Below are 23,183 nucleotides of genomic sequence, written 5' to 3' on the forward strand. Positions count from 1 at the left end.
TCACATAAGTGGAATCATTCATCAGGCTTGAACACCGCATCCTTGCAAAGAATGGTCACTTTCTTGAAGAATCGGCGCCACTCAAGTGGATCACCCTTGACCTTCACAAATTCGACTTCGAAGATGCCCTCGGACACACACTCGAAGAGAACCTTACCCTGGAGTTGACATAATCGGCCATCCTTTGTAATGACACGAATCATCGCAGAGGTGTCTCCACTACTCACGGCAGGAACAGTAGGAACCGGGACCCCGAGTCTATGAAGAGCCTCACAAATCAAGGGGACCAGAAGCTTGAGCTCCCAGGCTGAATAGAAGCGGTTCATTGAGCGGGACGGGATGATGTCTTGAAATTTCTGAGCGTTCTGAGTGCGGCTTAGTGGCACAGAAGGTTGCTGGGAGAACTGAGACATTGACGGCTCATCTTCAAGATGATTGGCCATGGCTGCCTCTTGGGTGTTAAATGGCTTTCCAGCCGGCTGGGTAGATGAGAAAACTCCGGAAGCCAAATGAGGAGCATCCCAGTCCACCACCATGCCACCGCCTGGCATTTCAGGCTGCGTTGAAGAGAATCCAGCATCACCACCACCACCAATATCCATGTCCATGTCCATGACATCAAGGCTTCGACTGGCACCCTTGCGTTTCCGAGAAAGTGGATCCTGGCTGAAGTCGATGTGCAGAGACTCAAACATTGAGGTTGCCAAGTTGATTGGATCTCTAAGCTTGCCATCAGGCGACAGGAATTTGTTGGCCCGGGTATACCACGGATGTCTTCGTACATCCTCCAGCGAGAATCGATTTTTGGGATCCACAGTCAACATGCCTCTCAGCAAAGATAAAGTCGCAGGAGGTAGTTTCTGCCATAGCTCATCCGTTGTGCGTGCATTTGTAGCCAGATATTCGTGAAATTCGTAACTATCGTCGGTTGGGCTGTCCCACGGAGTATTCCCCGCTAGGAGGACAAAGAGGACAATACCGCAAGACCAAATATCCACTATGTCAGGGTGGTATCCTGATCCCTTGATCTGTCCTCGCGTGCTGCAAGTGATTACCTCCGGTGCGATGTATGGTGGACTACCGCAAAAGGTGGAAGACAACTTGCGGGATCCCTTGTATTCGAACAGCGCCGCCAGGCCAAAATCCGCGATTTTCAAGTTTCCGTCTGAAGTGAGTAGCATATTCTCAGGTTTGATATCGCGATGGCCAACTCCCTTTGAATGCATGAAGCTAACCGCACTCACAAGTTGGGAGAAGTAGACATGTGCGATATCCTCTCCCACACCTTCATCGGCCTCAATCTTGTCGAAAAGATCACCCCCTTCCGCCAATTCCATGGCGATCCATCGCCAAACGGAATCCTCTCCAGTCTGGTAAAAGCTTATGATACTGGGGTGCCCCGTCACATGCTTGTGCACAGACACTTCCAGGGCCAGCTGTCGCGCGCTGATCTTGCCGTGTCTCGCCGCGTATTCTTTGTGGATGTATTTGACCGCGAAGACCGGGTTGTCCGAGTCCAGGGGGCAGGCTTTTTTGATGCTACATAAGGATTCAGGTCAAATTTGGTCATACGTAGACTTTGGATGATAAACTTGACTCACCAGGCATAGGCACCCTGTCCGATTGTCTTGGAGACAATGCGGAAGGGCACGTCGTTTGGCAATGGGGCCAACTGTGAATGCTGCATCCTGGGCCCTGAATACAGAACCAAATGATTGTAATTCAGACCAAAGGGACTATTTCATTGCGCTGAGACGAGGTTGGGAGTGGCAAGCAAGGGCCGTGAAACGCGCAAAAGTGGGACGCGGACGCGGAGCCACACCACTTAAACCTGTTCGGGAAGTTTGTTGATCTGCCTAGACATGGACCGTTGGATCAGAAAGGTAGAAATAGGTTGGATTGAACAGATGATGACGATAGGGATCTTTCATTAAGATCCTAGTATACAGATTGCCAGAAATGCATAGTTATTGAGTTTGAAACTAATTCTCCATTAACTATATTTGATTGATCTATTGCATCTACGTGACCCGCACTGAAACCCCTCTCGATCGCACTAGTCTTGTTCTCCGATCGGTTTAATCGCTTTTCCATTCGAATTATGATTCTCCTCGAATACAATACAAACATTTTCATCCGAAATCATATTAAAATCCAGACTAGATTACTATATACAAAATGGTGAATATGACATAGAACTCAACTTCAATGTATGAACTTGTCTTTCGTAAGCCCCTTAAGCGGGGAACTCGGTTGCCAGGGCCAAGCGTAAACAAAATGGCGTCCGGGTTACGAGTCGGAACTTCTCTTTGTCACTTTTCTTGTTGACACCACGTTACCATTTACCAACTTATTAACTTATCACTTCCTCTTTTCATCCCTTTTCGTTCCTACGTTGGTGGGTCAGTCTGTTTTCGGCCATTCCAGATAGTAACCCTCGTGCTACTGTTACTCACATTCCAAACGGCCCGGGAATCTGCGGACTTTTTCTTCACGACCACTCGGTTTTTTAAAGATCTCCCAGATTTCAACATGGACTACACCATGGAAGATACTCAGAATTCGGCGCCTGATGCGCTGGAAGCTTCCAAGCTGAATTCTTCCGCCCAGAGAGGTGACACGCAGAGCGTGACCAAACGGTTCGTTCCCCTGCAGAGTGACCCCTTCTAGCCAATCATGTATCGCGGCTGACCTGCTCTCTCTTTATAGCCTGCAGGCCGAGTTGATGCAGCTCATGCTGTCGCCCTCACCCGGTATCTCCGCCTTCCCCGATGCCGATGGTAACCTCCTCTCATGGACCGCCACCATCACCGGCCCGACCGAGACTCCCTACGAAGGCCTGACCTTGAAGCTCTCCTTCGCTTTCCCTAATAACTACCCCTACTCGCCTCCGACCGTTCTCTTCAAAACCCCCATCTATCACCCTAATTTCGACTTCTCGGGCCGCATTTGTTTGGATATTCTGAAGGACAAGTGGAGTGCTGTCTACAATGTACAGAGTGTACTCTTGAGTCTGCAGAGTCTCCTGGGCGAACCTAACAAGTAAGCTCGGCTCAGCGAAACACTCCAACTTGTGGTACTAACAATCCGAACAGCGCGAGTCCACTGAATGCCCAAGCCGCCGAGCTCTGGGACACCGACCAGGAAGAGTTCAAGCGTCATGTCCTGGCGCGACACCGAGACCTCGACGACGAGTAGATTTCCGCCTAGCATACATTTTGATTGCGCGTTGGCGGTCGACCCACCGGACATCCCTTGCCCTCTAAGAGGATGGGCTCTGGAGATGGGCTGAATGCATATTGGCCTGGTTCATTGGGAACGGAGTTTCGGTCATATTCTAGCTTTTTATTCTTATTCTACACATTCAAGTATAGGCGACCCTGGCTTTGTCGCAAGCTTTTGTTTAATCGTCACCTGATTAGTCCATTGCCTCCCATGAGTGACCGCGTAATAACGCTTTAAACTGACCGTGAGCTTTCAATAACCCTGTAACGAAGACAACAGTATGCAAATCTGAATTCTTTGAGTTGAATTCATTGAGGTCATAACAAGGCATGTCTAAATTCCTACCCATTTTGGGTCCGTGGATGGGACGAGCAATTGAATCCAGGTGAACACTACATCTTCGATGGACCGGTCTTCAGAGCCGAGACCACCAGTCCCTGAGAAAATAGCCTGGAGCAACCATCAAAAATAATATCAAATAGCATATTCAATCAAATGCATAAGGCATATCATAAGCCTAGAACCGTTTTCAGACAATATTTAGACTAAGTAAAACATAATAATCACCAAATCAAAGGCTAGCTAATGTACGCTTGCTCATTGGTAATGAGCATACCCGCGATAGCTGCACTGGTGAAGGTACTCAGAGCACCGGTGACCATGGCACTAAAAGCTACACGTGAGATATCTCCACTGCGCCCAGACGAGATTTGCGAAAGGACACCAATTTGGTTACCCAGCGAGCCGATGTTGGCGAATCCACAAAGAGCATAGGTAACAATGAGACGAGAGCGCTCAGAGAGGCTGCTGTAAGCCTCACTTTGGAGGTCTTTGTAAGCGACGAACTCGTTCTAGAACAAGAGTTAGGATATCTGTTTGGTATGGAAATGGAGGGGCAAAACATACGGAGATAATTTTCAGGCCAATCAGTTGACCGACCTTGAGCAGGTCATCGTTATCACGGGTGACACCGAGCAAGAACGCAACCGGGTAGCAGATATAGCCGAGGACCAGCTGGAGGGTCAAAGGTGGGTTATCGATATTCAAGTAGCGGCCCCACCAGGTAAGCAGGCCATTAGCGAGACCGATGAGCGAGATGATACAGAGAAGAGTGGCGCCCATCATGGCGGCAATCTTAAGACCCAGCCAGGCACCGTTTGCGAACGCGTGCAGCGCGTTCGAAGCCTTGTGTTCCTCGTTATCTGGCACAACGACCTGACCCCTAGTCAGACTCTCTTCCTCTTCGGGCCAGCGGAGCTTCGAGCAAGCCAGCGAGGCAGGGATACTCATCACACAGGAGGAGACGAGAGCTTGGGAGCTGACGCCCATTGCGATGTAGGCAATGAGGACACTACCCGCGATGGTAGCGAAGCCGGAGGTCATGACCTGGTGTAATTCGGCCATTGTGAGATGGGGGACGAAAGGACGGATGAGCATAGCTGACTCGCCCTGGCCGATGAAGGGGGATGCAGCGGCGACGACCGCCTCAGCACCAGAGACTCGCATGCTCCAGAAGAAGAACTTGGCGAACTTGACGACGAACCATTGGAGGACGCCGATGTAGTAGAAGAGCTGGACGACGGACACGAAGAAGATGATTGCCGGGAGGGTGCTGACGAGGAACCAGGTGCTGGGCTCGATAGGGCTGGTCATTTCATAGAAAGCGTCGGCAGTCAGGAACTCGACTCCGTCGGCGGCGAAGCTTAGAAGCTCACGTGCGAGAGTAGCGACGAAGTTGAAGATGTCATAGCCTGCTCCGCTGCGGAGGACGAAGAGTGCAACTAAGAATTGAACGAGCATACCGACGATCACGGTGTGCCAAACGATCTTCTTGCGGTCCCTCGAGGTGAGGTATAGGATGAACAGGAAGACGGCCAAGCCAAACAGGCTGACGGCACGATCTGCGCGGTTGTTTGTCGCGGTAGTGGGGGATGCGAAAGAGCCGATTAAGATGGTAGCGATGGTTACAAGGCCACCTGCTGGTAATCTTAGCTTCTCGGGGATGATACTAACAACCCGTCGCGCAGTATGAGACCAGATGAAGTACATAGGCTTCGTCAAAAAGGAAATGGGAACATAGAAGAAGATGATGCGCAGCGTAATGGCGAGGTAGAGCAGGAAAGGAATGATCCAGTTCTTATCATGCCGATGTAGAACCAAGCTAGCGATCCACCAGCTATAGCACGAGCATAAGTATCTGGAGGGCAATCGTACTAAACGGTATAAGTGTCTACTCACCCGGTGAACAACAACCAAACAATGGCATGCGCAATCGGGCGCCAGTGTTTAGTGATGCGCCGATGCCATGGTCGCGTCGCTGGTTGCGAGTCTCCCGCCTCCTCATCACTTGAATGCTGGGTTTTGCTAGTGTGATCCAAAGGGCTCGGCTCGGGCACGATGCCTTTCTCCATGAATACGTCGTTGGAGTAAACCACCTCATCCTCGTGTCCTTGCTCGGCAAAGGCCGTGTGGTGATGATGCGCGTGGTGGTGTTGGTGCTCCGTCTGTAGCACAGGGTCAACACTGTGAGAAACCTGGGTAGTCATATCCGAAATCGTGGCCTCAGACCGGCTGGGCATGGTGCAGAGTGGTGGATTGGATGCTCGGAAATTTTTTTCTCCTCGTCAGATTGGTGCTTGACCGGGATTCTGTTGTATATTAGGCGTAGATTCCACTCCGTCTTTGCTGATCGAGCAAGCAATAATTGCCAGCACAATTGAGCTTGGAATCCGTAATAGCAAGATCAGCGTTACCAGAATGGCAGGATAGAGCTTTTTCTTGGGTGAATCTGGGCGGATATCAAGATCAATCTTCAGAAAACAAGCTTAATTCCCATTGGAGTAGTTAGTTTTTTCCCTTTTTTTTTTTCTCCAACCGACTTTCTGTGCGGGGAACTGATAAAAAGAACCGATAGGACTTAGTTAATAGGATTTTAAATTCTTTCTTGGTCTTTTGTTAGTATCGGGATGTACCCCTAATCTTGCCATACTTTGCGGGCTCGGCGCCACACTTCAGAGGGGCCATGTAACCATATTGGAGTCGTTGACAAATGAGATTGCTTCGAGCCTAACTTTTTCGGTCCATAGACCCATTTCTTCGCCACTTTAGACTTGGAGGGTCCAGTGATTGGCGACCCTGATACCCTAACGGCATGTGGGTCACCAAAATTTGGTTTTGTGGTCGTGTGCTCAACAGGTTCTGCTTCAATTTTTCCTCAACGCTTGGAGTGTAGAGTTAAGTGCGGAGTATCAAGGTTTCAATGCATGCAAGAACACTCAAGATCTAAGTAAATGACAACTACAGTGATATGGGCACATGTAGATTCGATTGCATATTGACCTGGGACTGGATCAAGAACGGTGAGAATGGGCAGTACTATATGTCAACCATGTTGCCTGAGGCTGAAGTTTCAACCTTAACTGACTGAGTGCTTCTTCGAGCTCAAATGTTGGTTTCATTTTCATTGACTTTTCCTTTTGGTGTTCACAATAGCTTGAATGATGATATTGTAGTTTGGATACAAATATTGGCTCTTGTAAGCGGACTTGCTTTGAGCTTACCTTAGATTCCATTTGGCCTAGACCTTGCAGGACTCCACTGGTAGTAGCGATGGGAGAAAAATCTTCTGTGACTCTTGTGACAGAGTTTCATAACTTTCTTTTTCTGAATTGAACCTCTTCTTGATGATTTACTTGTAGAAATTAGAGTGTTATGAATCTAATATACTAATATGGCCATCTCGAAGACAAAGAAGAGCTTGCTGAGATCTCCGATGGTTCTACACGGCCCACTATTTAGCCCGATCGACCATTTTCCAACGTTTAGTCAGATACATAATCATGCGCAATGAAAACATTGGAAGATTAAGGTCTTCAGTATTTATTGCACCTGTCAATGAATAATTCAGTTCCGCTACCTAAAATTATGTGTTAAATTCACTGCATATGTACACTCGTGGGTTACGACTCTCAAGGACTTTAAAGCTTCATTGGGTGATCTACCGATATCGGAAAATTGACTTAGTTTAAGAGATTAACATCTATCGGATTTATTGGAGTGTTCCTAATTATACAAATTATCCTATATTATGCCCAGCGGATTGGTTATAATCACCCGAAAGCGGATGTGGGGTCGATTACCCCTCTTCAACCCAGATCTTCATCAGTACTAAACACCACCACTAAACCCCTGCCTATACTTTAAAACCATGGAAAGTGATAAGTGGGAGTTGGAGGAAGGAATCCCTCAGGTTGAGGATCCATTCATTCAAAAGTACCTGAAGGGACGCGATGCCCTTATCCTAGAGGAGCAGAAACGGCGTCACGGTATGATGAGATTGATACCACTGGGATAAGACATGCTAAATAACCCATCCAGACGCCACATTCCGGAAAACCTTGTCTCCTATTGCTGCACGAGCGTGCAAAATTGTCTCTCAGATCCGAGCTCGGGAACAGAACGAGGTATGGACACAAGGTTTAGACGAGGCCACTGCCCACCAGTCGGACGAGATTCTCTACCCGGGTGTCATGTTCCATCATGCCAAAGGTCGCATGGAGAAGACAAACTTGTGGAAAATCGTGGAGAAGATGCCCAAGGGTTCACTTCTGCACGCCCACATGGATGCGATGTTCGACATCGACTTCTTGGTTGATCAGGCGTTCTCAACACCAGGAATGCATATCTCCGCGCCAGCACCGCTGATTACCACAAAAGACTACGAAACGGCTCTTTTCGGATTCCAATTCTCATCTACATCGCAAACTGCAACAGATCAGGCTGCCATTTGGTCTGAGCAGTACGAAGCTTCAACCCTCGTTCCCCTCCAGACCGCAGCGTCTTCATTCCCTAACGGTGGAGAGGAGGGATTCCGAGCTTGGGTAAAAAGTCGATGTATGATCATGCCAGAACACTCATACCAGCACCACCATGGTGTCGATGCGATTTGGGACATCTTCAAGCGAACGTTTTTGGTAATCAACTCTATCCTGATGTATGAACCGATTTTCCGGACCTGCCTGCGTCGTATGTTAGGGCAACTTGCGATTGATGGAATTCGATATGTCGAGTTCCGCATCGTGTTCCGCAACCTGTACCGGAAAGAAGGCAGCAATGACCCCGAGTCAGATAATGGAGAGTTCCTTCGGGTGTTCGAGGAGGAGCTGGGTCGGTTCAAGGAATCCGAGGAAGGAAAGAATTTTTACGAAGCGCGAATCATCTGGTGCGGTCTGCGGATGCTCCCCAACGCCAACATCGTCGAAGACATGAAGCAATGCATCGCCATGAAACAGGCCTTCCCGGATTTGATTTGTGGATATGATTTGGTCGGACAAGAAGACACCGGTAGGTCCCTTGTGGACTTTGTACCGGTGCTGTTCTGGTTTAAGAAGCGCTGTGCTGAAGAGGGAGAAGACATCCCGTTCTTTTTCCATGCCGGCGAGACTCTGGGAGACGGCACTGAAACAGACCATAACCTATTCGATGCAGTCCTTTTGGGAACCAGGAGAATCGGCCATGGATTCTCCCTGTATAAACACCCGCTGCTCATCGACTTGATCAAGGAGAAGAAAATCTTGGTCGAATGTTGCCCCATATCCAATGAGATCCTCCGACTTACGAGCTCCATCAAGTCTCATCCTTTGCCAGCCATGCTATCCAGGGGTGTCCCTGTGTCACTCTGCAATGACGATCCAGCTATTCTTGGCCATGGAAAGAACGGACTGACGCATGATTTCTGGCAGGTCATGCAAGGTCTTCAAAACGTTGATCTTGCGGGACTTGCGATGATGGTACAGAACTCGATCCGGTGGAGTTGCTACGAGGATCAGTCGACCACTGAGTGGAAGGCTGAGGTTGAAGAGGGAATTTTGGGCGAGGGAATTAAGGCTGCTCGCTTGCGAGAATGGCACTCTGAATTTGAGAAATTCTGTGAATGGGTGGTAATGGAGTTTGCGGAGTTTGATGAGGATGATTAAAAAAAAAATAGACTGTTTGTTTTGTTTTCCTGGTCATGAGATTTTATCTACGCAAAATATGAATCTGATGTTAGGCTTCGATCAATGAGATTCCCGTCAAATCAGTCAATGGTAACGCCATCATTTTAGATAAGCGGCTGAATTGAAGAGACACGAAATAGATCACCTGTCTTACCCCTCTTAGGTCCCTTTATTATAAAGGTAATAGGCGGTTTCGCGGAGTGATCTAATGCGCTTAAGTCGAATCTTTGTAGAAGGAAAGTAGCTTAAGGGAGACTCGAAATTGTCAATCAATCTAAATCAGGAGGGTCCGTTGAGTTATATGTCAACCACAGGTAACTTTGTCACAGAGAATGATCCCGTGCAGGAGTAATAGATGGAGATTTGCAATCGGGTGTATTGGGTGTGATTTGAGTTTGTGTGGAAATAGGAGCACTAGTGCGTCGTCGCTGGGCGACAGGCCCCATCTTGGCGTTTATCGGTGGTGATGCACCCCACCCCAGCCCACCAATAGCCTCGGGCTAACTTGCCCAGGCTATTCGGCCATTAGTGTGCCCGCCTACGCTCCTTCTCTCTCTACCAGTGGCTATAAACATATCTCACACTCACCCAATTTCCTACCCAGTCTTAAGGACACAGGCACCAGCTCAGCTCGAGGCGAATCGTTCTATATCTTCGCAATCCAGTCTTGTTGGAGGCGCTGGCTCAATCCAGCAGCCACTATCTACTTTTAACTTCTTCTCTTCGTTTTTTTCTTTCTTTCAATCATTTCCAATCTAAATATCTCAGATGAACGAATTAATTGAGCCTCAAAACACTAAGCGCAAGCGGCTGTCGTATGCCTGCAATTACTGTCGCTCGAAAAAAACACGCTGTGATGAAAAGCAACCTTGCCACGCATGTGAATTAGCTGGGATAGAGTGCATCACCACCGATAAACGCCGCGATGGGGCACCTGTCGCCCAGCGACGACGCACTGGTGCTCCCGTTTCAACGACTACGCAAATAACGCCCATTTCCCCCGATTGCAACTCTTTATCTGTTACTTCTGCAGAGGATCGCCCGCGGCTATGGTCCCAATGTTGGAGTCGGGAGCGTTGGATAACAGGCAGATTGCCCATGATACCCCGATTGGATGGCAATAGCATGCTTGAGTTATCGACAGAATGGTTGGACCTTGCATTTTATCGGTTGGGAGCAACGAAGATCACTTCCGTCTCTCCCATTATCAATAATCAATTCACAACTCTTCTTCCTCGTTGCGCCCCCGATCTCCCTTCGTCGGAGAAAACGCGTGACTTGATTAACTCCTATTTCGAAACTCTTCATCGCTTGTTTCCCTTTGTTCACAGGGCTACAGTGGAAGGAATTTACAACCGCAATTTGGCACAATGGCAGGAGTCCGCGCCCATACTTGAGGATTCGACGCCCTCTCATCAGGCACTGCTTTATCTAATTATCACGGCCGGGGTGATGGTTATGCCCGCATCAGAAGGGTCCAGAGCGAGTATATCATCCTACATTGGATACTGCAATTCACTACTTGGACATCTTGTCGCAACTCGCTCCCCAGAGTCTGTTCAAGCGATCCTTCTTTTTGCGATCATCCTTCGCAGTTGCGATAGGCTTGTCTGGGCGTGGGATGTCCTTGCAATGGGTGTGTCCATGGCCCAGTCTATTGAAATTAATCACACATGCCATATGGGGTTCGATGCAGAAAATCCAATCGCCGAAAACCAGAAGACCACAGACCAAACATGGTGGTGCATGTATGTTTTCGAAAAGTTTCTTGCGTTTGAGAGTGGTCGACCGTCCATGATTTGGGACCGCGGGTTATCTGGAGCACAGACGAGGCTCATGAACCCAGAAAAGAGCGGGGATTCAGAATTTCGAAGAGCGTCTATTGGGCTGGCAAACATTCTCCATGAAATCCAGGAACGTTCTGCTAGAGCTTGGCGGCGCGAAGAATGGCTGCCACAGTCAGTGGACGAGGCAATTGAGGAGAAACTGCAAACCGGGGGAGAATTGATCTTGCTTCTTGAGGACTGGCAAAATAATCTTCCAAATAAATACAGGTAAGATCGGCCACCATTTGCTCTTTTAACCTCCTACGACTTTCCACTAAATAGAGGCTCTCCTAGACCTGGAGGAACACCGATGTCGGAGTTTCAAAGTGACTCACAGGTCGCATTTCTTTCCTTTTACTACTACACCGCGTAAGTCATGTCTTTAATCAACATTCAACCAGTATCCCACCCAGTGCCCTACGCAATTTCCCACCCAATTTTCCACCCAGTGTCCCACCCAGTCTCCTACCTAGTCTCCCACCCAGTCTCCCACCCAGTCTCCCACCCAGTCTCCCACCCAGTCTCCCACCCAGTCTCCCACCCAGTCTCCTGCCTAGAGTACGATTTCAAGTTTTAGGGGTTGTAATGTGGAGCAATTCCCACTTCTAAATTTATGTTTGGCGTCATCTGCGATACACATCACTGACATAACTCCGAACAGCATGATTCTTTTGAGCCGAAGTACACTGATCATCACGAGAGAGGAACTACACGAAGTAGTCAACAGATTTGCAGCAGGTAAGCCATGGAAGCAGCAGCTTCTTAATGGTCCAACTATGGCCATCGAAGCTGCTCGGGATATGGTGAAGCTTTGGGTCACACTTGTTGACTCGGGCGTACCGAATTACCTGACAACCTTTGCATCGCCACTGGCTGCAGTATACACGATTGCTGTTCATATCATCTGCGAACGGAAATCGTTACTAATTCGCTCTGACTACGAGGTGAGTATCATCCTCTACACTGAATGTCAGTGCTAACGTGATTGCATCGTGCGTAGATGATGAAAGCTGCTATGCAGCTTACCAAACAAGCGTACTACAGACATGGTACTGCGTGCAATATTGATGAGATTCTAAACGGCTTGGACCAACACATCTTGGCATGTCTGGAAGGAAGAGCACCAGAATTACGCGAAGAAGCAAGTGCAAGTTCTACGGCTGCATTCATGGGCGAATCATATTCGACTAGTCGGGATCCTTCAATCCCACCGATGGGTTTTTCCTGGGGCCCAACATCCCTTGACTGGGCTGGCTGGGACTGGAACGATTTGAGTCATTTATTTGATCATAGCGAGTGACGTTGTTGATATTTGTTACTATAATATTGACTAAATCAAAAAGTCGAAAGACTTTTACACTTCAAAATACAGACACCAGGGAATCTCAAGCCATCTGCTCAAGATAAGGAATACCTGTCAGCTTGAAGCCTCGCTCAGACAGCTGGACTGGACTGCGGGGCTTCGAGCGTTGGTAAGGGTCCGGCTCGCCATTTCTATACACAGGCAGTTCGACTACGTGCATCGCGTTTGGCCAGTGGGTGGTCATTTTGGTTTCTAAGAAGAGTTAGTAAAGATTCCTCGATTGTTTCGCGTCAAAAAAAAATACCTTCAAATGCCTTCTTCTTGGTCTCGAGTTGCTCCTTTGTTGCATCTACGACAGGCATGAAGCATGTGTAAATACAGAATCGATCCTGATCCGTCTCCGAGGACACATTGTAGTGGGGTGTCCGCGAGTCCCCTAAGCCGGTTAGTTCTTACCCACAGGGAGCTTCGTTGAACAGAGTCTTACAAAGAAGCAGGTCGCCAGGTTCGGCTTCGACCTTAATCCACTCGCAACCCTTCTCCTTCAACCAGGCCTGTCCAGCTGCAGTAAATCCATACCACTCCTTAGTCCTGTGTTGATGGAAATTAGTCACCCTTCGCTGATAACTAAGTTGCAAGTATGAATTCCGCTTACCAAGACCAAATTCTCTCCTCTTCTTTGAAATTGGCGTGAAACTCTTCACTCAGCAAGTGAGCACCCTTGCAAACCATCAAGCCCCCATCCTTTGGTCCATTTGGAAGTAAATTGACAAGACCCTGCAGACAGCGGAATCCAGGTTTCTCGGGATCCTGGTCCTGGTGCGGCCATGGCGTGTTGGGCTCGATATCCTTCCGATTGGGGAAGCCGATATTGACCGAGTCAAAGGAAACAATCAGATCTTCAGTGTCGTACACCTTCTCGAATGCTTCGATCACGGCGGGCTCTTGGCGTACGCCCCAGGCGAATGATTCATGCGAGATGGCATAGCCAAGAACCATGCCTTTTTCTGTGATGTCTGGGAGGTGGTCTTTGTGAATGGTTGAGCGGTCGTTCCGGTCAAAGCCGAGGTTGCTATCGTATTCAGCTTTAGAGATCAAGTTGCGCATATTTGGAATAAGGGTTTCAATAGGGACATACAAATCTTCCAGCCACTGATATATATCACTGGCATATTTCAGGGCTCGTTCGCGGGCTACGGCACCTTTGACTACCGCGTAACCGTTTTGAAGGAGGTCATCGCGAAAATCACCATAACGCACATCAGTTCCCTGCGAGAACAGTCTTCCAGATGGAGCTGTCAGGCGGGTAGTAGCACTAGTTGTACTAGTAGTTGTAGAGGCCATTGTATCGATTTTGGGATACTCGAGAGAAGTGATATCTGTGGTATACCAATGGTGCTATCATCTACTCTGATCAGACCATTGGTTTTTATAACATCTCTTTACATTGGAGAGACTTTTCTATTCAGCTCGGCTTATTCTATTCGGTTCGGCTTATTTTATTCGGCTGGCTAGTCTTCTTTTCTAGTTTTGGTGGCGTTATTAGCGTTGTTAACCGCGTTGTTAACCCGAACTCTTATTCGCTCCCGCAGCTCGGTAAGTGGAGAGAACATGGGGTAGAGTCAGGCTAACCTTGGGAGGCATTGAAAATCCCAACCAAGCGAATGAGCTTTGAGATATAAAAGTTGAGATTGCCTGTAAGGTGGGAACTTTCATCCTATGGATCGGTTCCCTCCAGTCTACTTCCTTTTCAACAATACGACTTAGACATGGACAAGACGGACGTGAGTCACCTCGAGATAGCGCAAGACCTTGATGATGGCAATGATGCTAGACAAGTCAAGCTGCTGAGAGATAATGCGGTGGTGCTCATACCGACCCCATCTGCTGACCCCAAGGGTATGTTCTCATTGCCACATTATTTTCCACCTTCTAACACGAATTATGTTACTAGATCCTTTGAACCTTCCCCCATGGCGAAAATGGGCTCTACTAATTCTCGTCTCAGCATACAGTTGCACAGCTGTTTGTTTGGCTTCTGGAATGGGTCCCATTTTCTCTGTGGTCCAACAAAGCTACCCAGGACAAGAAGCCAAGGCCAATGACCTGATGACCTATCCAACTCTCTTCATGGGTCTTGGCAACTTGATTGCCATGCCATGGGCATACTCAGCGGGTCGTAGGCCCGTCTTCCTCGGGTCCATACTTCTCCTTATCGGAGCTGGAATCTGGTGCCAGTGCTCGCAGAGCTTAGGAAGTCACATCGCAGGTCGCAACATCATGTCTCTTGCGGCTGGGCAAAGTGAGGCTCTGTCTCCCACGATTATCCAGGAAATCTATTTCCTTCATGAACGTGGTCACAAGCTTGCATGGTTTATCTTCATTCAAAACATCGCCGCCGGCATGTTCTTTGTGGTCTCCACATATATGGTTTCAGCCTGGGGCTGGAGATGGTGGTATGGATTCTTCACCATTATGAACGCCGTTGTTTTTGTTTTCTCCGTCATCTTTGTATCAGAGTCCCGCTTTGAGCGTCCAGAAGAAGCAGTCCGAGGACATTCTGTCCTTGATCCAAAGGTGATTGATGCCATGGAGAATGCCATAGTCAGTGCGCACGGGACTGTCCTTGATATTGGGCAATATGGGCCTCGTCGCTGGAAAGATGACCTGAAGCCTTTCGTTCTGAAGCCACGCCTGCAGGATGTTGCTGTTTTTTACAAGCAAATTCTCCAGGGATTCTGTATTCCAACAATCTTCTGGCTCTTACTTCTCAACGGCGCAAATCTTGGAGTTTATGTTTTCCAATCATCGACATTCTCAAGTATTTTGATGGCTCCACCTTACAGCTTCGCCTTCACATCTCTCGGATATGTCCAAGCGGGGCAGATTGTTTGCTGTCTCATCTTTCTCCCCCTCCTTGGCTACGGAGGTGATTTGATCATCCGCTCTCTCAGCCGGCGGAACAATGGCAACTACAAACCAGAGTATCGACTCTTCATGATGGCGATTCCGGCTATTGTTGGTGTGATCTGCGGTATTATTTACGGACAGGCGGGGTCTCACCCAACTCAATGGAACGTCGGCGCCGTAATTGTTGGCTACAATGCCAGCTTCTTCGCTTTTTTGGGAGCTAACATTGTGGGTATAACATATGCCGTGGATAGTTTCCCGGAGCGCGCAGCGCAATACTTGGTTGTCGTCTGTGCAGGCCGTGGATTCATCTCCTTTGGACTGAGTTATGCTACTTTGCCGGCTATCACAACTCTTGGGTATGATGGTACAATGATTGTGGAGTCGGTTATTTGTGCTGTTTTGGCACTCATCGCCATCCCGGTGTTTTTCATTGGACCAAAGATACGGATGTTGGCTTATCGATGGATTATTCATGACTGACAGGGCAATCGGCATTTCAACGATATATAGCAAAGTAGATGCCTTGGGAGTATTCGGCACTGGTGTCATCTTATGTATTAACTACATAGTGAATGCCCATGCAGCAGCGCCATTTGTCTACTTTAATCAAGAGATTAATCTATTCTTGATAGAATATCCTTCCTATTTGCCGGAACCATTAGCTCAGAGAACAGTACTGAGATGAAATCCCGTGCATTGATGTGAGACTGTGCCGCGTATATAAAATTGCAGTGGGTGTTACGGATGATGTCTTACTGTTGCGAGGATCAGTCGACCACTGAGTGGAAAGCTGAGGTTGGAGAGGGAATCTTGGGCGGCGTTGTCGTCTATGCACTTCTGCATATTCAACTGAATCCCAATGTAGCTCATGCCTACCGGCATGTCGATAAGAGGGGCTCTTGCAGGAAGACATCGAGGTAACGTGGGAAGTTAGTCCATCACCTTCTCCTGCCAAGGGGTACAACGTAAGTCATCCCACGCTTCCTTCCTCATAATTCCCATTAGCAGACAGTCATACATCAATGGTGGAGTGACGCGGGTTGAAAACTGATGTTTAGCTGGACCTTACATTGTGACACGAAGTGCTAGCAATTCATCGATATTGTGGATGAAACAATCGCGAGATCCCACAGCCTGCAGCACAACAATCCAATGAGAAAACTCAAAGATGCTCCGGGTGGCGTACTCTTTCATAATGACGGACGTCCAGCTCTGGACGCTTTTGAACTCTGCCGTCAAGCAAAATGACATCCTCTGTTATCATGGTTTTACCCATGTCGATCTTCGCGTCAACAGGTAGGGTTAGTCTGCCAAAGTTGATGTTCGCCCGCGATCGCCTGTATGCCGCTCAGAATCAAAAAGGTAGGGAAACTGTCCTCGAAACTGGTGACCTAACAACATGTAATCTCCGATACAGGCAATCCAGTTGATTCCGAATGCCAATATAACGACTGTTTTGCCACAAGGTATACGCTTTTCTTTTGATGTTGTGGTTAGGATCGATGACGATGGGATACATCTCTCTCCATTTCCGGGCACTCATGAGTTTGCGAGTGACAAAAAGCGCGAGGTCGTCGAGTTGTCCGTCAGGGGGCAGTTTCACCATGAAGTCCTTGACCATTTCATCGTATTTCATTTGCTTCAAACGTGTAGCATTCTTCATATCATCGATAGCATCGTCATCTTCTAGCTTCTTGCAGTGCCACAGCAGCTGTTTGATGGCTTCGAAGACATGGAGTCTTTCACTCTGACTGTCCGGAAGAATTCTCAGACCACCTTGCTCCTTCTCCTTGAGTGGTTGAGCCATAGTGAAGAGAAGGGGGATAAAAAGAGAAGATTGAATAGCGAGAGAGAAAAGCTTGAATACTTTATGCAATGCAGTGAATGAGGACTCCAGAAATAGGCAGCACCTTACAAGTCGATGATTCGACCTATCGGTAGCCGAAGAACCTAGATGCGCATGTGATGCTATGCCAGTTGTAGACGCGTGATCCGTATAGATTACGACTTCAGGAGCCTTATCAACCAAATGCAAATGACGCAGCTTCCTTCCTCTCCATATCAAACAAGCAACTTCGAGTTCTCCAGCGAAATATCGTGATTCCGCCGAAGATGTCAGTTGCTCAGGTATAGAATCTATCGCTACTAAATTACTAGCTAGAACTGTGTCTTGCTAGAATGCTCTAGCTTCGCGGAATCTATCTCGGTGGATACTCTAGTAGGTGCAATTATGGATACTCTAAGTAGTAGGTACGCAACTGAAAGGATGACCCACTTTCCAAGAACTGGTCCGTCAGCCACAAAAAAGCACGAGTACAGTATCCGATTAGTAGAGGTCTGGACAATCTACGGACCACTTTTTTACTATTCGGGTTGAATAAAACAGAGAAGGCTTACGATCACCAAGAAGAAAAAAAATAAGGCCTTTCCTATGTAGGATGCGAGAGTGTGATTAAATCCAGGGAAGAATTAGGTGACTGTCATACTCTCCACCCACATGCACCCAGTGTTTTCCCCGATTATGAACATGCTCGTTAGTGCCGAAGTTGGATATTCCTTGATAATGACCGCTGATGCACAGCTGCAGACTCTCACCCGCCTCGTATTCTACTCCCATTCCCCATATTCCAATCTCCAATTGCACCACCGATCCCGGTTGGACCTTCTGTTCTTTTTCATGCGTGTAGAATGGCCAATTTGGATGCATGGAGCGTGATGGATCGATTTCTCGGTTAGAGGCCCGGAGAATCCCAGTCGGCCCCTGGTAGAGAATGACCTCCGTGCGCTCCTTTTCCGGAATATGGGATATTTTGGAGACAGGAAGATTGGTCCAGGGAATGTTAAGGTTGAGGAGTTGCTCTCCAGATGCAGACAATTTACTCAAGACGATAAATACGTCCATATCATCCAGATCTTCACAGCGCATGTAAAGCACTGCTTTTGGAAGACCGACAAGCTGTGTCCGCTCGAGGAATGTGTACGTGAATTTCGCCATGTCTGTCGGGTCTTCGGAATTGTATGAGATTTGACCTGTCTTTGATGGAGCTGTGTCCAAAGTCAACCCCCCATCCACATTGAGATATGCCTTTCGGTAAACTGTGCGAGGAATGGGGAAATCCTCTTCGATCACATTTTCCAAAGGCTGATTCTCTCCATATTTCAAAATGGCCATTCGCACTTTCGGAGTCGACTCCCAGTCATTGTCAATGTCCTTCAGATAGTGGTCGAAGAAAGAGAGTAGCTCCTCTTGGCCTTCCTGGTTCGCATAAATATCATACCACTCTTGGTATGGGTGCCACCGAAGCCATTTGTGAGGTGTATCAACATCCATCCAGCCTCGGATCGCTCCCATACCGTGCATAGTGTTGGTCCATGTTCCGGTAATGTAGGTAGGGATGTTGATCTTCGTCATGTCAGGTCGCTTGTCGTTCCACCAGTCGTTTGCGAGAGGGTGTTGCTGAAACATCTTTCGGAAGCTCTCGATTCCATTGCGACCGCGCAGAATATATTTGACGATAAGGTGGTCAAACAGATCTCCTCCGTAGATACCTCCTCGGGCAAACTGCTCCCGATAAAGATCTCCACATCCTTCCCATGGCGCAATGGCTTTCAAAGATGGGGGTTGCAGGGCAGCAATGAACCACTGCACGATGGCAAGGTGTGAGTTACCAGCCATCCCAACATTGCCATTGCACCATGGTTGTTGAGCAAGCCACTCAATCACGTCGTATCCATCTTGCGCTTCTTGAGTTCCCATAATGGCCATTTGACCTTCTGAATCGAATGCACCCCGAGAATCCACGTTGATGATGGCGTATCCGCGATCGACAAATTGCGCCGGGTCGGGAGCTTCGAACTTCTCCAATCCACTGAGTGTCCCATCTGGAATACCGAGATTCCAGGGTGTCATCAGTTTAAGAGAATCAATGCCATTGAACTTTTTCCCGAAAGGACTCCAACAGAGGATAGCCGGAGTTGACCGTGGTGGAGCATTGGAGGGTCGATAGATGTCGGCATATAATTTGCAACCATCGCGCACAGTGATTGAAACATCATGTTCAACGAGGATATCACAAGACAATATGCGTCTCCCTGGGGCAGTAGAAGTACCTTTAGAAAGGACTTCACTGCGTGGATTCAATGGTTGGTATCCTCCGTGATTGGTGTCGGGCTCCTTCAACTCCTCCAACGGAACCTCGACATTGAATTTGACTGACATGTTTGCGAAAAAGACCGATGATATCCAATAAGAGGGTTACTACCTTTGGGGACAATGATATAAATAATACAACTTTCAAGGTTCAGATACTATACTCCTTATGTGGTCCCGAGACAGTAAATCGCCCCACTTAAGACATTCTCGGTTCGCTCCTGCCCAGCCGAAGGTCGTTCCGGTCAAAGCCGAGGTAAATATCATATTCACCGTTACAAATCAAATTACGCATATTTGGAAGTAATGGTTGTAATGGGAACAGACAAATCTTCAAGCCACCAATAGATATCGCTAGCATATTTTAGGGCTCTTTTGCGGGCTACGACACCTTTGACTAGCGCGTAACCGTTTTAAAGGAGATCATCGAGGTAATCACCATAGTATACATCCATGTGACCATTATATCGATTTTGGGATACTCGAGAAAAGTGATATCTATGGTATACTAATAGTGCTACTATCTGTGATTAAATCATTGAGTACTTATAATATCTCTTCACACACTACGTTTACTACGGCGTAAAGGCATAGGTCCAGCGTAGTATAAATAGAGTACTGCAAGGAAGTCAGTGACAATCATCCAGATTTGATCGATGCATAGAAAGCAAAAACTCAGTATCATATCAGATACATTATTTATGATGTATGTGTTATCAATTGTCACATATCATACCATTGCGACGTGTTGCTACTGCCTGGCAAAACTATTCAAGCTTCACCTCACTCGCTGTCAAACCCTCTCTTCTTTTCACCCTCCCCTCTATTACTTTCTTTTCTCTCAACCTTTCCTTTTCTCGTCCTTTCGACGCAAAGCATTTTTGTGTCTAGTATACTCAGATTCCGGTCCACCATTCGCGTTTCTTTCTACATGTTCTTACTACTGGTTTCGAAGAATCCAGATCTGATCTTCGACTCATTCTTTCCTTGTGATAAAACGCTGCCTTTCCCTTTGCAAGGCCGGATCTGATCTCAGGATCGTTTTTTCTTTCGACGCAATGCGGCCTTTCTTATTTGCAAAGCCGGATCCATTCTCAAGATCGTTCTTCTCTTTCGACACAACGCTGCCTTTCCTACTTGCAAAGCCAAATCTGTTCGACACCACGCAGTCTTTTCTATTTGCAAAGCCAGATCTGTTCGAAACAACGCTGCCTTTTCCTTTGCAACACATTGCCCCTCTGTATAACGAACTTTCGAACAATTGGACCATGGACGAACCAACTGTGTGTCCAAAACTTAAGCGTAAGCGGCTAGGTATTGCCTGCAATAACTGTCGTTCGAAGTGTATACGGTGTGATGCAAGACGGCCATGCCACGAATGTGAACGAGATGGCGTGGAGTGTATCACCACTAAAATTGATAAATACCGAAATGGGGCGTCTATCGCTAAGCAACGACGCGCTGTTGACTTGACTCGCGAGCCTAGTGAGGCCCTACCGACGGATGCAATTGATCCAAGCTTCTGGACCTTGCCGAGCAGTTTTGAAGACCTTGTGCCTCAGACACCAGAGGTACCATGTCGTGATGCCTTTGTAACGCAACGCGTCTATTCAATTTGCAAGACACGAATCATCTACACAACGAATCAAATGAGCCTCTGAACACCAAGTGTAAGAAGCTACCACGTATTCATGCCTGCAATTACTGTCACTTGAGGAAAAGGCGATGCGATAGACAGAGACCATGCCGCGCATGTGAGCGAGCCGGCGTGAAGTGTATCCCCATCGCTCGACGCACTAATGACCGGGCTGGCGAATCGAGCGAGGCCCTCCCAACGGATAAACCTGATCCGAGTTTCTGGACCCCGCCGAGCAGTTTTGAAGACATTGCGTCTTGTATACCACATCAAATATGGTTTTACTCGGCAGCGGATCTGGAAAGAGATCTACGTTTTCAAGAAACTTGAAACCTGCAATATCAGTTGCTAATCATGCCGCAATTCAAGACTTATGTTACGCATGTATAACTAGCTTTATATAATCTTAATTGAAATCAATTATTGTACATTCTTCCTTAGAAATCCTCAGGGCCGTCATGACGCGAGGAGCGACATTTGCATCGTGAACGCGGAAATGGACATCGGGACCCCTGGCAATTACCGAGCAATTCAGATTACGATCGGAATAATCGCCGTTCCCATCGCACGACCGCTTTTCTAATACCAGTGCGAGTATCAGCAACGCTTGCGTTTCTTAGATTATTTCAGTGATCTTGAGTGTGTCACTTCCACCTGGATGACAAGAAGCGTGCATGGCCATATGTGACAAGCAGAAACTACAAAATATTATCTTTGAAGCAACTTCATATATCACGCCACATATATTCTGTTGGAAAAATCAAAATAATCGTGCGATTTATCATATAGTATCAAGTATATTAAGTTCATACTGATAGTTATTATATCGTGTGGATAAGGTTATACATAGTAGTCAAGACAGGGCAATGAAACGCTGAGGAGCTCCGCAGTTACATATTCCTATAGATCAATTAGTACCTATGTAACAAAATATAGGAATAGTAATGACTTACCAGATCAAGTGGCTCGGGGGCAGAAGCTCTCTCACAACTCCCCACTGCGGTGTTTCTGAACGCAACGCGTATAGGAAGAATGAGATTGTAGAAGCCCTTCAATAACCTCACGTTGTTCTGTAATTTCAGCATTGAGTCTTGCAATCGTTTCATGCTGTGTTGCAGCTTCGGCACTGAGTCCTTCAATCGTTTCACGTTGAGTTGCACAGAGCATGCCAACACGTTCCTTTTCATCACAAAGTTGCCTGTACTTTGCCTCAAGGTCCTGAAAGCGCGTCTCAAGCAGCGAGTATTTTAATTCTTGAGCCGAGCCAGCGCTACGTGGAAAGACATTACGGCGTTGTGTGAATGTCCTCATAGAAATTCCTGCAGCAGAGCATTTGGCCTTCTCCTTATTGATTTTCAAAATTGAATTGTGATACCATTTCTCTGCCCCCGAAAGGCTCGTGAGAGGGTCTCTCGCTGATCGCCATGATATTCGGAGAGCCTCCGCGTTGATATCCACCATCAAATCTCCTTGGCACACGACGAACGTCCATTCGAGACCTGCAACACAGTCTAACACCTCTCAGATGTGATTTGGAATGGTCAAGAAGCCGTCACATTCACTCATGAAGAGGATATATTTCATTCCATTCTCTCGAATGAATGTCTTCAATCTGCTCAAAATGTCGGAGGGTAATGCGTATTGCGACGATGACATAAAAATGATATCTATGGATGGTTGTGCGTTGTGATGATCGTTTGTCTCAACCCACATTCGGCATAAATTCAAGCAAGTATTTTGTAGTCGAGGCATTTGACACTGGGGGTTTGCATCGTGTTTTCCGTATCATCTATAGTAGATGTTGGGGTGCGAGGTATCGCAGACAGCTCATATAGCCCGTTGCGAGCCTTGGTACAGGCCAGAAAGTTGCATCAATGGGCTTGCTAAATTCGCCAGTCCAGTCACCAGTGCGTCGTCGCTTAGCGACAGGCGCCCCATTTCGGCGTTTGTCAGTGGTGTGCTTTCCATTTAAATAAAAAAGAATCGAAAGGTGAAAAAAAGTAATATAGATGAGGGTGAAAAGAAGAGAAGGTTTAAAAGCGAGTGAAAAGAAGCTTATTCACCAGGCATACAGGGGCGAGTAGCGGCCATAAGGACAGAAACTTTTAGCGTAGCGCCTGGTACTTAGGTATTA

At 47.5% G+C, this 23,183-nt stretch overlaps 11 protein-coding genes across 11 annotated transcripts; 5 read left to right on the plus strand and 6 right to left on the minus strand.

Moving 5' to 3' along the window:
• Positions 1–14: 14 nt before the first annotated feature.
• Positions 15–1,687, minus strand: N7520_000963 (uncharacterized protein; the record flags this gene model as incomplete). The annotated part of the gene is made up of 2 exons (XM_057134898.1): positions 15–1,539; positions 1,602–1,687. The coding sequence occupies 2 exons, from the start codon at positions 1,685–1,687 to the stop codon at positions 15–17; spliced, it is 1,611 nt and encodes a 536-aa protein (XP_057000834.1).
• Positions 1,688–2,532: 845 nt separating this feature from the next.
• N7520_000964 (putative ubiquitin conjugating enzyme (UbcK)) lies at positions 2,533–3,198 on the plus strand (the record flags this gene model as incomplete). Its single annotated transcript, XM_057134899.1, has 3 exons — positions 2,533–2,639; positions 2,710–3,042; positions 3,096–3,198. 3 exons carry the CDS (start codon positions 2,533–2,535, stop codon positions 3,196–3,198), a joined length of 543 nt encoding a protein of 180 aa, XP_057000835.1.
• Positions 3,199–3,803: 605 nt separating this feature from the next.
• N7520_000965 (NupC/NupG family nucleoside CNT transporter) lies at positions 3,804–5,804 on the minus strand (the record flags this gene model as incomplete). The annotated part of the gene is made up of 3 exons (XM_057134900.1): positions 3,804–4,076; positions 4,132–5,401; positions 5,464–5,804. 3 exons carry the CDS (start codon positions 5,802–5,804, stop codon positions 3,804–3,806), a joined length of 1,884 nt encoding a protein of 627 aa, XP_057000836.1.
• Positions 5,805–7,432: 1,628 nt separating this feature from the next.
• Positions 7,433–9,200, plus strand: N7520_000966 (putative CECR1 family adenosine deaminase; the record flags this gene model as incomplete). The annotated part of the gene is made up of 2 exons (XM_057134901.1): positions 7,433–7,550; positions 7,603–9,200. The coding sequence occupies 2 exons, from the start codon at positions 7,433–7,435 to the stop codon at positions 9,198–9,200; spliced, it is 1,716 nt and encodes a 571-aa protein (XP_057000837.1).
• Positions 9,201–9,989: 789 nt separating this feature from the next.
• N7520_000967 (uncharacterized protein) lies at positions 9,990–12,347 on the plus strand (the record flags this gene model as incomplete). The annotated part of the gene is made up of 4 exons (XM_057134902.1): positions 9,990–11,275; positions 11,342–11,416; positions 11,709–11,991; positions 12,048–12,347. 4 exons carry the CDS (start codon positions 9,990–9,992, stop codon positions 12,345–12,347), a joined length of 1,944 nt encoding a protein of 647 aa, XP_057000838.1.
• Positions 12,348–12,432: 85 nt separating this feature from the next.
• N7520_000968 (uncharacterized protein) lies at positions 12,433–13,694 on the minus strand (the record flags this gene model as incomplete). The annotated part of the gene is made up of 4 exons (XM_057134903.1): positions 12,433–12,602; positions 12,655–12,786; positions 12,838–12,941; positions 13,006–13,694. 4 exons carry the CDS (start codon positions 13,692–13,694, stop codon positions 12,433–12,435), a joined length of 1,095 nt encoding a protein of 364 aa, XP_057000839.1.
• A 425-nt stretch (positions 13,695–14,119) lies between these two features.
• N7520_000969 (uncharacterized protein) lies at positions 14,120–15,743 on the plus strand (the record flags this gene model as incomplete). Its single annotated transcript, XM_057134904.1, has 2 exons — positions 14,120–14,249; positions 14,305–15,743. 2 exons carry the CDS (start codon positions 14,120–14,122, stop codon positions 15,741–15,743), a joined length of 1,569 nt encoding a protein of 522 aa, XP_057000840.1.
• An 874-nt stretch (positions 15,744–16,617) lies between these two features.
• N7520_000970 (uncharacterized protein) lies at positions 16,618–17,070 on the minus strand (the record flags this gene model as incomplete). The annotated part of the gene is made up of 1 exon (XM_057134905.1): positions 16,618–17,070. The coding sequence occupies one exon, from the start codon at positions 17,068–17,070 to the stop codon at positions 16,618–16,620; it is 453 nt and encodes a 150-aa protein (XP_057000841.1).
• Positions 17,071–17,715: 645 nt separating this feature from the next.
• N7520_000971 (CocE/NonD family hydrolase) lies at positions 17,716–19,482 on the minus strand (the record flags this gene model as incomplete). Its single annotated transcript, XM_057134906.1, has 1 exon — positions 17,716–19,482. The coding sequence occupies one exon, from the start codon at positions 19,480–19,482 to the stop codon at positions 17,716–17,718; it is 1,767 nt and encodes a 588-aa protein (XP_057000842.1).
• Positions 19,483–20,471: 989 nt separating this feature from the next.
• Positions 20,472–21,074, plus strand: N7520_000972 (Zn(II)2Cys6 transcription factor domain-containing protein; the record flags this gene model as incomplete). The annotated part of the gene is made up of 1 exon (XM_057134907.1): positions 20,472–21,074. One exon carries the CDS (start codon positions 20,472–20,474, stop codon positions 21,072–21,074), a length of 603 nt encoding a protein of 200 aa, XP_057000843.1.
• An 815-nt stretch (positions 21,075–21,889) lies between these two features.
• N7520_000973 (uncharacterized protein) lies at positions 21,890–22,236 on the minus strand (the record flags this gene model as incomplete). Its single annotated transcript, XM_057134908.1, has 2 exons — positions 21,890–21,949; positions 22,003–22,236. The coding sequence occupies 2 exons, from the start codon at positions 22,234–22,236 to the stop codon at positions 21,890–21,892; spliced, it is 294 nt and encodes a 97-aa protein (XP_057000844.1).
• Positions 22,237–23,183: the final 947 nt, after the last annotated feature.

Source organism: Penicillium odoratum (genome assembly GCF_028828045.1).
Source record: "Penicillium odoratum strain IBT 22623 chromosome Unknown utg000001l_segment0_segment0, whole genome shotgun sequence".
NCBI lineage: Eukaryota > Fungi > Ascomycota > Eurotiomycetes > Eurotiales > Aspergillaceae > Penicillium > Penicillium odoratum.